General features: G+C 46.3%; 1 protein-coding gene across 2 annotated transcripts in view; it reads left to right on the forward strand.

Moving 5' to 3' along the window:
• Positions 1-14,352, forward strand: part of Gpr156 (G protein-coupled receptor 156) — a 60,331-nt gene extending 45,979 nt beyond the window's left edge. For both annotated transcript variants that reach the window (XM_027936146.2, XM_027936147.2), the window contains exons 7-9: positions 2,560-2,796; positions 8,660-8,818; positions 13,021-14,352. In XM_027936146.2, the coding sequence (XP_027791947.2) occupies positions 2,560-2,796; positions 8,660-8,818; positions 13,021-14,352 (1,728 nt within the window). The remainder of the gene's footprint in view (positions 1-2,559; positions 2,797-8,659; positions 8,819-13,020) is intronic.
• Positions 14,353-15,058: the final 706 nt, after the last annotated feature.

The following is a 15,058-nucleotide window of genomic DNA, read 5'->3' on the forward strand; positions in this document are numbered from 1 at the left end:
GACAGTCCTCAGAACAGATTAGACCCTTAGTTGCTTTTCAGTTTTGAGGGCCAATGGCAGACCTGCTTCAGTGAACTGGGCAGCCTTACCGGACATGAGCCTGCTATTAACTATCCAGGCAAGGAGGCCTGGGAGGCTGGAGGGAGAATTTTTATAGCAATAGGTGGCTTTTAAAGGTGAACTTGACCCATTCTACTACTAGGAACAGACCTTGGCATGGTGGACTGAGGCAGGGAAATGTTGCTTTTTAACTATGTGTATATACTACTCTGATCGAAATATTTGATAAAAGAAGATGATATTATTGTTTTTGTTCTTCCACTGTTCACCAACAGTTCTGAGAAACACAGGCCCTCTACTACTTCTTCAAGCCCCTGTAACAGAGTCTACGCTCTCCAGCAGGGAAACCCAGCACTTTCCCATAGCAACACTATGTGACCCACCTTGACTTTTTTTTCCTCCATTGCCCTTTATATGTTCTCATTTCCACTTAATTTCACTGTGCTATTGTTCTGTAGGACAAAGAAGGAAAGGAGGAAAGAGTGCTGAGCATCAGGAAACTGACTGAGCCAGACCCCCAGAGGCCAGTCAGTGAGGAGCCAATCCCCACATTAGGTTCCAGGATCCCCCATCTGAGCCTGTCAGCTACCCCTACTCCATCCTTAGCAGTGAAGGCAAATGACTTAAAGGATCAGTTCTGACACACTCAACAGGAAGCATGGATGTATAGATGCTTTATTCATGCCTAATTCCCTTTTAGCAAGAATTTTAACCAAATTAAATGTTTTATTAAAAATATATATTTGAAAAAATAATTTAAAAATAAAAATAAATTTTAAAAAGAAATATATATTTGAACATTTATTCCTATTTTTTTTTCTTTTTTGGTAATGGGGCTTGAACTCAGGGCTTTTGCACATGCTACATAAGCATTCATTTTCTGTTTTGAGACAGGGTCTCGTCAAATTGCCAAGGCTGCCTGGAATATGCGATCCTCCTGCCTCAGCCTCCCCAGTTGATGGGATTACTGGTGTGTCCCACCATGCCTGGCTGTATTTGAATATTTCACATCACAGAATTAATTTCATTCACCTCTGATAAGTTTACTAATGATACCCAATGCTGACAGGTATCACCTAACTGGTATCAGTAAACCAAAAGCCAGGCCCCACTGGTCCCCTAACTTTTGTGTCTCCTAGTCATTGAAGAGCTCAGGGTGGCCACGTTTAGCCTTCAGCCCCATTTGGCATGCTGGGCATGAGAGCTCCAAAGGCTTCTCTGCCATGCTGATCCTGTCCCTCCTGGCATAGCCAATGCTCCAGAAATTATCATAGGGCTGTCCCTGCAGGTGGGGTTGCCTAGATGATTGATTTCTGGGTCACAGGAGTGTCCTGCAGATACCTAACCTTACTATCATTCTTCTCCTTTTGACTCCCCATGTTCCCAGCCCCACCTTGTCCCCTATGGCATCCTCACATCTGTGTTAAAAACAGGGATATCTTGATGCTTCCTTCAAATGTCTCTACCATACTGATTGCTCTGAAAGCTAGGACCATGACCTTTTCTGTAGAGCACTAATTTCCACCAAATACGTAGTGTCATACTTTATATATAGTCAGAAAGGCAAGCATATGTTGAATCTATGTGTTGTGGATTATGGATTGAAGCTTTGATTTCTGTATATATAAAGTTCCTTCTGGGAAAAGCAGCAGTTTAAGGTGCTGTGAGTTATTTTGTCTTTAGTACAAGTGAGCACTCTGAAAGCAGGTTCATATACACGGAAAGAGGAAAAAAATAGTTCCTTGTGGTGGAGACAGGGAATGTCACAAAGCAGCAAAAAGTATAGGGGGAGCATCTGTTGCCTGTTCCTGCCCCATAGTCCTGCCTAAGTCCCAGCCCGCCTTTGTTCTTCTCTTTCCATCCTTCATCTCCCATAAACCCCCCTGGCACACAGCCACCGCTAGCCTATAGAGATCTTTTGTGTAAGTTAGAAAACGCCATCTCTTCTAGGCAGATGCAATCTTGCAGGTGCAGAGCTTGGCAAGCAGATGGTGTCTTTTGGAAAATTAGAAGAAGAAAAAAAGCCCCTCCCTCTGGGCAGTGCCCTGCTGTGGCACAGGACTTGAGAAGCAAACCACTGGTCGATTTCAGCTTCCACGTGTCCCCTCAGCTTCATGCAGTGCAAAACCAACACAATGGATGCAGTAGCCCTCACCACCAGCAGCCCTTCTAGTGCCCATCACCCCTTCTGCAGCGCCCCAATCCACCCACATAAGCCTGTCCTTTGCCTTATCCCAGAAGATTCTTGTCTAATGGCTGACTTGCTGGTCTCTGATAAACTAATTCTCAGTAAAAGAGAGGAAAATAACATTTATTAAGCACCTACTGAGTAGAAAGGATGCCACAAGCTTTTCCTATGTGTTTTCTTAACAAATTCTCATATCAACCCTTTGAGGTAGCTATTATTTACCCAGTTTTAAATGGGGACATCTCAACCCTACTGCTCTTTAACATGTCATTCCACTTCTCTGTGTCTCTGGTTACCCTCTCCTCCTCCAGGGACTGTTCTTGCTGTATGGTGCCTACCTGGCTGGCCTGACAGACCACGTCAGCTCTCCTCCTGTGAATCAGTCCCTAACAATCATGGTTGGGGTCAACCTCCTGGTACTGGCTGCAGGGCTGCTCTTTGTAGTCACCAGATACTTGCACTCCTGGCCCAACCTCGTCTTTGGACTCACATCTGGAGGCATCTTTGTTTGCACAACCACAATCAACTGCTTCATCTTCATTCCTCAGGTATGCTCTAGGGAGGACTTTGCAGGGCCTGTTCTCTTAGTCACTCAGAGTTTTCTCTGGGCATGACAGATTGTTTATTTTGTTTTCTGCTGATACCTTTCCATGCCATTTGTTGGAGAGTCACAAAGAAGGCAAGGGCCCCCTCTGTCCTTCCTTACTGACCTGGGGGAGGACAGCTGTGCTTCCGGTCAGCTAGAAGGGCAGGCCAGAGGGGACTGAGCAATGACATGGTCTGTTCCTTGGTGGTTGCCTGGTTCCTGCTCTTACACCCACTCTGATTCACTCATTCCTAATTCCCCCTTCATCTTGATAACATTAGTTTTTTTGTTGTTGTTGTTTTTGTGTGTGTTTTTTTTTATAGTTCTGGAGGGAGAAAAAAATTCTTTCTTTCTACTTGAGAGTACAGATTCACTGGGAAAATTTGATTTGGAACTTTGTGATTTAAAATGCTTTTCCTTTCTTTTTATTAGAGGAAAATCTAGAATATTCCTCTTTGTTTTACAACAGGGAAAAATCAAAATATGATTTATATTATAGGGATTAAGAAGCAGAATTATTCAGACAGCAAAGAGGAAGAAAGGGAGTCAGAGGACAGGAGAAGGCACACAGAGGCTAGAAAGGAAAGTGATGGTAATTGTTGCCACAGTGCACTAGCAACCCCTATCCAAGCTCACAAACGCAGCAGCAGGCACTTTGCTATTTCCCTCCTGGTCCTCCTTTCCTTTTCCTGAGGCCTCCCCCATCCCTCTCTTCTCTCAAGTCCCCATCTGGTTCCACTGCGGCTTCCAGGTGACTGAACTACTTCCTCATGAGAGAGCTAACCCATCATTGCAGCATCGGCTAATGGCAGATTTCAGTGTATTTATCTAAGAAAAGAGTATACTTTGGGGCATGATGACATGACACAAGCATGAGCCAGTTACTGTTCACAAATTCATTAAAATATTCAACATAATCAACAAATAAGAAAAAATCAACAGGGGCAGCGGTATGAGAATCCAAGGATGGGTGTTACATCTATGTCAGAAATTGGAGGAATTTTTGCTGAATCTTCATGTTGTAAGAACTGGATTGAAGACGCCATTGAGAGACACTTAATTGTCCAGGATGTAGCGGAAATGGGCTCTGAAAAGCAAAGACTGTTCCTCCCTGGAACGTGGGTAAAGGCAACAACGAGGGGCCTTTTTGGAAGCCTCCCCTTGGGCCCTGTGGCCAACTTTATTGATTGGTAACCTCTTTGCCAACACCTTTCTTCCTTGCTTGTCTCCACTTCTTAGGCTGGAAGAGCTAAATATTTGTTTGCTAGGCTCCTAGATAGGCAGAGGTATTTCTCTGATACTGTTCGGAACACTAGAGGCTTTCTAGGAGACTTCTGAGAAAGCTTTTGCTTTCCTAAAAAAAGAAAAAAATAAAAGCAATAAGCATGGTTAACATACCCCTTTTTTCTTCTTCCTGTTTTGAATGTATGTGATACCTGAAGCCATGGCAGCTGTATTGTAAACATTAGGGAAAGACCAGGAAAATATATTTATTTTACTGGAAAAATATAGTTCTTTCCAAGTAACACAAGAAATTCAAGGGGAAGGACCTATGAAGGAAACCTGCAATTCACAAAAAGAGAACCACAAAAAGGGATGGGGTTGTAGCTCAGTTGGTAGAATATTTGCCTAGCATGTGTGAGGCACTGCGTTCAATCCTCAGCACCACATTAAAAATAAATAAATAAAATAGAGGTATTGTGTCTGTCTACAACTTAAAAAATATTTTTTTAAAAAAAGAGAATCACAAAATCTGAAGATTCGTAAAGGCTGCCTTTCTCTGAAGTAGAACTAAAGTTTTTAGAAGCTATATTATTTCTCTCATCAATAGGATTCAAAGGATATGCCCATCTTCAACAAAAGCAAACCATCATACAAAGAACATAGTCTTAAGTAATGAATTATTAAATAGGGATGAAAATATGGTGTTAAAATTTTAAATCCCAACCAAAGCACTGAATAAGCAATTGGACAGTGCAAAATATTGAATTAGTAAATGAGGGAAACAGAAAACAAGGAGACAGATAAAAGTGAGAGACCAGATAAGAAAATATAATGATCAGGTCTGAGGATACAATGTAGAGGTAATGGGAATCTTTGAAAGAGAACAAAATAATTTGGGGGCAGAAGTAATTATCCAGGAACTATCAAAGGAAAACCTTCCTGATCTCTTGGTTGAATCCTCAGCACCTAGGACAGTAGTGACTCCAGGTACACTCCCCCTACCGTGAACACGGTAAAGCAGGATGACAAACAGCAGACGTCTGACTTCCACGTCTTAATTAAGCAACGAGCCCTTGGTTTGTTGAAGTGGGAGTGAGCTGGGATCATGGGGCACAAGAACTGTGTGGATGGACGGACGGCAGTGGCCTTTCTCTTTCCTTCTGCCTCACTAACCCCTTTCCTCCTAGCTGGCTTGAGCTTCTTTTCTCTGTATCTCTCTTCTGTTTTCTTTCTCACGTTCTTCTCTTGAGCTGACCATGATGTGAGACTAAAAAAATATTTTTATTTGAGTCTGTCGTATTTGAGGTTTAGGAGATACATTCTTTTTCGAAATGTAAAAATGACTGTCCCCAAACTGATTTCCCTCCCTGTCCTTTGGCAGAAAAACGACTCCCTCTCTGAGATTTGGACTGTGTTTCCCCAGGACAGTAGGACAGCTGAGTAAACTGGGAAAAGTGTGCGAGGGGAGCTCTACCGAGGGCGGGGTGGCGGTCCGCTCCGCAGTGCGGTGAGTCCTCCTGGCTGTCAGCGTCCAGGCTCCGCTGGGATGGGTGTGGCTTGTGAAAGCGAAGGCACAGATGCCCCCAGTGGCCTCTAGGCGGCGTTAGAGAGCCGGTGAAATAGATGACAAGGAAGCGAGGGGACCCAGCAGCCTTCTACAAGGGCACTCAGGAAATGCCTAAGTGTTTGTGCCAAGCACTGAGGTCATCACCAGCAATCAGCCAACCTTTGCTTTTGTGACCCGAACGTGAACCATCCCCCACCCTCCATTTCCTGTGTGAGGCAGTCGGTCAGAGACAGGACACTGTGTTCTCCGCTAACCCCCAAAGCGTTTCACCTGCTCCTCCGTGAGCATATTTAGGACTTTCTACTCTGCCTTATGGTTATGTCTGTGTCCCAGCACTCCTGTTAGACTGGAGAGCTTCTTAAAGGGAAGCTTCTTTCTCTTATTCTTGTATCCATCCAACCCATTTCTTAGCTTCTGGAAACCTGCGTGAAATGCATGGCCCCACCTCCAAGGTAATGGGGAGCAAACACGAAAGGAATTAAAATCTTGAGGAAAGCTTTACACAGAGCTGGGGAAGGAGAACTCGGTGATGACATCTCAGCAAATGAGGTGTTTGCAGTCAGTCTTGAAGGAACAGTAAGAGTTCTCTGAGCAGATGGGTGAGGGACAGTAGGTGACCTTTCAGATGGGATAACACTGATCCGAGGTGTGAGTCAGAGGATGTAATGTATGTATGTTTGGAATACCCTAAGTCTTTGCTGGTTTTGCAGCACAAATGGTAACAATAGGAGAGTGGCAGGAAGTTAGAGAGGTGCATTTGGTGAGCTTCTGAAAGCTGTGCAGTAACCTGCTGGAGACTAGACATTTAACACACACCCCACCCCCATAGTAGTTTCCTGTTAAGGCTGCAACAAATTACCACAGGCTTAGCAGCTTAAAACAACACAAATATATTATCGTACAGTTCTGGAGGTCAGAAATCTGAAGTGGATCTTATTTAGCTAAAATCAAGGTGTCAGTAGGTCTCACTCCTTCTAGAGACTCTTAGGGATGATCTGTTTCCTTGTCTTTTCCAGCTTCTGAGGGCCACACACATTCTTTGGCTCAAGTCCCTTCTTCTACTTCCTGAGCCAACAGTGTGGCATCTTCAGATCTCTCTCTCTGTCCACCCCATCTCCCTGTTTCCATCTCTTTCTCCAACTCTAATCCCTCTGCCTCCCTCTTAAAAGGACTCCTGTGATTACATTGAACCAACCTGGATAATCCAGGATAATCTCCCTATCCCCAAATCCTTAATCACATTTACAAAATTCATTTTGCCATGTAAGGCAACATATGCACAGGTTCCATGGATTCAGAGACAAATGAGCATCTTTGAGGGGCCATTACTCAGCTCCCACACCCACATAGCCTAGAGGCTGAGAAAACAAGAATGTGCCTGTCCTGAAGGAAGCGCTTTACAACCTGAGAATTATTTATGGCTATAATCCAGAAACCCTGAAGGGTCAAGTTTTAAGTGCCAGGACCTTCGCAAATGAGGAATTAAGCTTAGCTGCACCCATTTCACTTAGGGAGACACCACCCGAAAGCCCAGAAGAGCCCTGATGCCCATATTTACCTATTTTGGCAGCCCCGCAGAAAGGGCTCAGACTCAGAGTGCTGGGGGCAAAGGGAAGAGCTGTGCTACCAAGGAAAGGGGGATGCTGAGAGGAACAGACAGCCTGTGGCACTGCCAGGGCATTGTCTAGAGAATGACTTTAGGAGGTCAGCTCCATCCACATAGGACCAAAGAGGGACATGGGCTCCAGTAGCTGCTGAGTGCAGCAGTGAACCCCCCACTTGGCCCTTTGGGAAGGGCTCCGAGAGGGAGGTTCTTGGCCTGTCCCAGGCCACACAGACTCCTGATACCATGAAGACATGTGCTGAGTCAACACAGGACCCAAGAGGACTTGGGTGAGGAAGTGGTACTGAAATTAGGAGTGAAATCCAGGATCCTATCTGAAATTTATGGAATTTGGGTTAGGCTCCACATTCAAGAGTTTAGTAAATGTTTGTTGAGTGACCAAGGAAATCCAAGGTCTCCTTTTGAGGCTATCCATAGACACTTCAGCAGCATTCCTCAAAATAATATGCCAGAGTCCTCAATGTCCATCACTAGGACACTTAGTTTTGGAGATTCCTTAAGGAAAGAGAAAAGCCTCCACTACTGTGCCCCATCAATCCACATTATGGGCTTTCACAGGTAGGCACATGTCCCAGAAGCTCCAGAGCAAACCCCTATTTGTGAATGTGCACCAGCTCCATCCCTATTAAAGGGAACCAGCCCATGCTTCTACAGATTGTTCTTTAAGGTCAGTCTCTGCCAAAGAATTTCCCCTAGGACCTCACAGCTAACAGTCTTCTCTTCATCACTTGTGGAGGGATAAGCAGTGTGGCTTATTAACCTGGTTACAGCTGTGGGTGTGCCACTGACTTCCTGTGTGAGCTTAGACAAGTCACTCCTACTGGAATCTTTCCTCATTTGTCAAGGGAAAGATTAGGGCCATGTGTCAGACCTAATGTCCATCATTTTTGTTGACTTCTGTGGGTTCCTATCTATTGGAGCCTTGCTCATTTATTAGGATTAGAAGACCACTCACAAGAACTGGGTTCCCAACATCAGGAAGCACATCATTACTCAGCAAATAAAAACTGATGAACAGCAGCTACACACAACTAGAAACAGTTTCATTTGAAACATGCACTGTTTAGAAAGCTTAACCTCCTAAACTCTGGCTTTAAAATATGGTTCTAGGAGTATACATCAATTCTGGTTCTCTTTGATCAGTTTGGCAATCAATAGAAAAGCTAAAGTTATTCATTCCTTGTCATCTTCTTCCTTGGGCATTTTTAAACTGTTATTATAGGTTTAACATTATACTTTCTATCACTCCTGTCTACAAGCCCTCCAGAGCAAAGGACATTTTGAGGAGAGAATGGTCTGTGCATAAGTGTATCTGTGACAGTGTCATTCCTTGGTGTTTCTGAGAAGTGAGGGAATGTGTCTCTGGGTGTGTAATTAAATAAATAACATGTGTTCTTTTTTTTCAAACAGCTGAAGCAATGGAAGGCATTTGAAGGGGAAAACCAAACAATCAGACACATGGCCAAATATTTCAGTACTCCCAGCAAAAGCTTGCATACCCAGTTTGGTGACGAACAGAACTGCCACCTGAGAGGAGAGAAGAGCTCCATGGAGAGGCTCCTCACAGAAGTAAGCTGCACCCTGCCTGGCAGATTCCTGTAAAGAACTCCAGTCATGCACTGGTGGGCCCCGTGTGCTTTCATGGCCAACGTTCCCCCACTTTCCCAAACAGCAAGCAAAACCTCTACATTGTCCCAGTGACTTTGTACAGGCAATGAACAGGTGTATACTTAGTCATTTTTATGTGTCGGGCATTGTGCTAAGCTCTGAAGAACAAAACAAACACAGTTCCTACCCTCATGGAGCTTACAGTCTAGTAGAGGAAATGGATATTGATTAAATGAACGTGTAGACATGAACTGTGGTAAGAATTATGAAGGAAAAATCGGGGTAGTAAGTCAGAATAATGGGTGGTGGGGACAAAGAGACCTATCACTGAAAGTGAACAGAAGTACAAACTGACCAGGCAAAGAGTACAGGAAAAGCATTCCACGGAGAGGGAACAGCATTGTAAAGGCCCCAAGTTATAGTGGACCTCAGCATCAGTGTGATACATTCTTTCTTTATATAGACTATTACCCTCATAGCCAAGATCCCACAGGGCCCTTACTGTCCCTGCCAGGTACTAATGGGAGAACTCAGTCATCCCGTGACTCTAGAAAGCCCGACCTGTCTACAGATATGAAAGGGCACTGAAACAAGGGCCTCTGAATGTCACTACAGCACCAAGGGGGGTTGGACAGCCCCAGCCCTTCTTTCTTCTATTCTTGAGCCAGAGTTGGCCCCTCTCCCAGACAAACACAGTGTGGGCTTGAGGCAAGCACGTGGAAAAGCTTGAGGACTGCATTCCTCAGGAAGAAGGCACGGGGCCCAGGGGAATTAGTCAGTATTTTGACACTAACTAAATTACATTCCATATTTTTTTCTGTATAGATTATACCTGGATAGGTGCTATTTGGCAAACTGTACTTTTTGTAATAGGACTGTCCCTTGTTATTCACAGTCCTGGTGAGAGGATGGTATGTTGGGGACCTAAGAAGCCCCAGAGAAGGAGGGCTGAACCTGCCCAGGCACCCACGGAGCCTGCCCCTCTGGTCTCCCACATCATACCCTGGGCCTTTTCTGTCCATCACAGTAACACTTTTCCATTTACTTACTATTTATTAAACACTCAGGACATTATTTCAAAGCCAGACTTCCCCCACCTGGAAAGGGAGTGACATTGCCTTTGATGCTCTGTGAATGCTTCAAAGAAGCATTTTTCCCCCCTCCGGCTAAACAGAAGGCCAGAAACTTGGCTAGAACAATCTGGATAGTTTTCATTTATGATCAGCTAATGCTGGGATGGCCACATGGACTGACTCTTTAGCCTTATGGTAATTTGTGACGTGCCTTTTGTACCTCTGTCGTGCTGCCATTTCCCATGCAGTGGCTGAATCTGCTCTTCCAAAAGGTTGCCTTGAGTCCGTGGAGGAAGGGCTGGAATGGACGCAAAAGCATAGGCAGTAAAAAGCTGGCCTCCCCAGCACCTGCTATGTCTTTCCAAGAACAGGCCTGAGCACCAGCAGTCTGCCTTGGGCCTGTGGCAGGTGAGAGAGAGAGGGTCTCATGTGGGCCTCCCGGAAGCTAGCAGTGCATGATGAATAAGCACAAATACCTCTGGAAGTACACTGTGGGCACAAGCCCTGACTCCAGCCTTCCAGTTGGCAGTTTTCTCCTTACACAGCTTTCTGTGCAGCCCTCGTGCCTTTCTCGTTCTTTCCCATGATCTAGGCAGTCCATCTTCTCCTTCCTGCATCCTCTTGTTCCAATGGCCAGGGATCCCCTGGCTGTTAGGGTTAACATCTGTCACTGACCACCCAGCCTATGTGAAGGCAGCAGAGAGAACCTTCCCAGAGGCTGAGGAGCCTCCCCTCCATACTCTGCCACAGAGGATACCTGCCTAACCTTTTTCTTCCTAGACCCAGAGATATGAGAGGTTGATTCTATTGCTCCTTATGACCTTCACCCTATGAGAAAACACCTGTTGGCCTTTTGCTCCCTCAGTGCACCAAAAGTAATAATTAATACACTCATTTAAAAACAGTTGTCACTGGAGGTCAGATTTTGGCGTCACGATAGCCTCTAATTAGTATGCAGCCATGGTGGAAAAAGAGTCCCATTTCCTTTTCTGGAAGAAGGGAAATATACTGTTTACCCTGATGTTTCTAAATCTGTCGCCAGCCAGCTTCAGATGTTTGCTTAACTGGGAGGAGAGTATTCTTCCCGACTCAAGGTTTAAACTATTTTCCTACACTCGGAGAAGTTTTCGCATAAGGCACAAAAGGGCAGTGCTCAGCTTTCACCCGCTGGAGTGATGGTCATCAACCGATGACTTTTTCCTGACTCCGTGAGGCAGTGAAGGCCTCCTGAAGACCAGGAGTGCTGGCAGGTGACAGCAGGACAATGTACAGGGTGAGCTTCAGGAGGAGCGGTTGGTGGAGGAGGGAGAGGGTTAGGGTCTCCTGTGCAGCCATCCCAGCCTCCCAGGAGATCCTCAGGGAGATCTGGCACATCCCAGACATCAGGAAGAACCTGAACATTCTCCTGTTACTCATTTGCTCTGCTCTTGCTGAGCCTTGAGTCATCGGCACTCACCCAGCTACGCCCAGACCTTCCCAGCTGCCTGGAGGGAGAGAGAACTGTCAGGCAGGTGCTCAGCTGAAGTCCCTTCCCCCTGATTCACCAGTCAGTCACTGGGCCTGGCTTCTCTCCTGATGGTAACGAAGTAGACTAAACCAGAGTGAAACTGGGAGTGTAAAAAAAAGTCAAAAAAACCTCTTTCCTGTTTACGCACGGGGGTAGCAGTGGGTCTGCCTGGCGGGGGGTGCTGCCAGATTATTTGTCTATTTTATTTCAGTTACTACTCTGAAAAGATCATTTCTAAGCAACTCTTTCATGTAAATTCAAGAAATGACCACAGGCTGGGTCCATGAGAAACTTGTTAGTTATCCTAAAAAAAGGGAATACCCTTTATTTCTAGCACCTGATAAATGGATGTCCAAATGCTCAGCTTTAGCCTCTAAAGAGACAGCAACAAAGAGGCAGCATTTGGGCCTTCAGACAAGCCCTTTCTAGAACACAGCACTTCTGTTACTGCCTTCCCCAAACCCTTGACCCTGTATCATCTGCCCTAAGACCATTCGTTAGGATCTCATCCCTACTTCTCTGCCTTGGAGCATCAGAATTTTCCAAAGATGGAAAGACAATCCCCTGTTGCCCCACAGGCAGATGTCCAGAGTGCAGTCACACCCGGTACACCCACTGCTGATCCTCCTCCTCCTTCCTGCCCCACAAATTTACAGACAGAATGGGTACACCTCTGCAGCTGTCACCTGCCAGCACTCCTGGGCATAGCCTGTTTATCCACTACCATTCACGCAACAGGCAGGCAGCTCAGTTGCAGAACTTCCTTTCCCCAATTTCATTCATCTTCTGCCCTTCATTCTATAGTTACTGAATAGAGCTACCAGAGACTTAGGCCCAATAATCTTTTTGTTTGTTTGTTTGTTTATTTGTTTAAAACTTCTGCAATAATTGTGATGCACATACTCCTTTAGGAGATATTGATGGTTGACCTTGCCACATGGTAGCTTTGGCCTCTTACCCCCAGAGGTCCAGCCTGGGAAGGTGGTCATGACACAAACCTGAGATTCTTCTCATCAGCCCCTCCTGGTCCAGTCAGATTTGCTCAGGAATCTCCTCTCTTCTCCCTGTTATTCCCATTTTCCAAGCTGCTTAGCAAGAGGCAAACTACTTATTTCCCTATTTGTACCTCCCCAGGAGACGTGTTTCAGATTCATCTGTGGTTGACAAAATTGTGAGAAATCCAGAGTGAGACCATCCCAAACCCCTTGAGACCAGTGTCCTGCAGAGTAAGCTGAGCCTCTTGGTTCTGGGAAAGAGTGAGAAGATGCTGCAGCAGCCAGCAACAGACAGATGGGGCTCCTCTCTCCTCACAGTGCCATAGCCTGGGGGATGGAAGGGGAGATGAAGATCATAGCAACAATAAATCACAGCAGCCTTGATTGAACACCTTCTGTCAGTTATTGTGCTAGGCACTTTGCTCGCTTTGATTCATTTCCCCTGTTGGAGGCAGTTTCTTGGAACCAGTACATTGGAAAACCTGGGATTTAAACCAAGGTCTTCGGATGCCCCACTTTTTCCATCATAGGAAGCAGTGTAGAACCTGTAGCATCATCTTTGGTTGATGATTTGCTTTTATTTTACAGAAAAATGCTGTGATTGAAAGCCTGCAGGAACAAGTAAACAATGCCAAAGAGAAGCTGGTGCGGCTGATGTCTGCTGAGTGCACCTATGACACCCCAGAGTGGGCTGTCCCACCCACCTCTTTCCAGGGCCAGGATGCCCCAGCTGCAGCCTCTGCTCATGACCTGATAGCTCAAGGACCTTCAGAATGCCCCTCTGCCTCTCAGGATGATGTGGGCAAAGCTACCCAAGACTCCCAGTGCACCTCAGCGCCCTCCCCACACATGCAGAGCCTCAGGACACCTGCAAGGGACACCAGCTCCTCCCCAGGCCAGAAAATGCCTGACTTGAAAGACTTTTCTGATCATCCAGACTTGGGTTGTAGCCAGAAGCCACAGGCTGAGCAAAGACAAAGTCCAGAAAGAGAAGACCAGGGACCTGAGGCCCCCAGCCAGAGTGTCGTACTAAGTGGAGGGGCCTCTGGTCTCCAGAGACAAAGGCAGGGCTCAGAGGCTTCCCCAGAGAGAGTACCTAGGGTCAGTTCAGCAGTCAGGGAAAAGCTTCAGGAAGTCTTACAAGAGCTGGACCTGGGCTCTGAGGCTCCCCTCTCTGCCTCCCCATCTCGTCCTCTGCAGCTCTGGAAAAGCAGTGCTGCCCACAGTCCCCAAAAGATGCCCCTTTCCAGGGAGCTGGGCTTCAGCCCATATGTAGTGAGGAGGAGGCGGGCAGCTCAGCGGGCCCGCTCACACTTTTCTGGCTCTGTACCCTCCTATGTGTGGCATCAGGCAGACAGGACTGTTTATGGGGCACACAGTGGGCTGAATGTGCAGAGTGGGGACAACCGCAGGCTGTACCTCCAAACTGCTGATTCTAAGGTACTAAGGCTTTCTTCCAGGAAGCCTTTACTACTCCCAGATCCTCAAGGGAGGCCAGGGCCCCTGGAGGGCAGCAAACACCGGACAGAGCCCCAGGGGGCTGAAGAGAGCCAAGCAGCCTTTCCTCACCAGCCTTCTGCCTCTTCCCAGGCACAGAGTCCCACTGCCCCATGCCTTCCCCGCTCACCAGACCTGACTGAGCAGCAGCAGCTTCAGCCCCCAGGTTACCCTGGCTGTCCCTTCCTGTCTTCTCAGTGCAACTACCTTGACACTGAGTCCAGCAGCTCAGATGAGTTCTTCTGCCGCTGTCACCGACCCTACTGTGAGATCTGTTTCCAGAGCTCTTCTGACTCCAGTGACAGTGGCACATCAGACACTGATCCTGAACCTGCTGGGGGGCTGGTCTCCTGGGAAAAACTGTGGGCCCGCTCCAAGCCCATTGTGAACTTCAAAGATGACTTGAAACCCACGCTGGTATAAACATCAGCAGGGGTTGGTCTGGATATAAAGGTCAGACCAGCTGGAGCCTACAGGAGGAAAGCCAGATCCTGGTTTGGGGAACAGACCTGAGCGGCTCTGTGTTTGAGCTGTGCTCTCTGTTACCTTAAGAACTTCTTGATCATACAAAGAGATATTACCTGTCTTGCTACTACCTCACAGCATGACTGTCAATGACTCCAGTTGAGTGACTAGAAGATAACAACTCCTTGAATAGAAAGTTCTAAATGAGCACACAGAGTTTTCTGTCCGGGTCAGCCTGCATTCTACAAAATTCCTAATATACCAGATGAATGACCGGATGGACAGGAAAATGGAGAGATTTCTGCAAAATTTAAGTTGTAGACTGTGACCCATCAACTGACCTTTTGATGAACACATCTTCTAGGAGAATAAATCTCCTATGCCAGGCATCCCAGCTATTTAGAAGGCTAAGGCAGGAGGATTGCGAGTTCAGGCCCAGCCTGGGCAACTTAGTGAAGACTTCAGCAACTTAGTAAGATCCTGTCTCAAAATAAAAATAAAAAGGGATATGGCTTGATCGTGGAGCATCCCTGGGTTCAATCCCCAGTATCAACAAACAAACAACAAAACAAACAAACAAACAAACAAAAAACAGATGAATCTTCTACATCCTTGGTCCTTTCAAACCTGGAGGGTGGGTTTCTTTCTACTGAAGGTTGTAAAC

This window comes from Marmota flaviventris, chromosome 8, assembly GCF_047511675.1.
Source record: "Marmota flaviventris isolate mMarFla1 chromosome 8, mMarFla1.hap1, whole genome shotgun sequence".
NCBI classification, from domain to species: domain Eukaryota; kingdom Metazoa; phylum Chordata; class Mammalia; order Rodentia; family Sciuridae; genus Marmota; species Marmota flaviventris.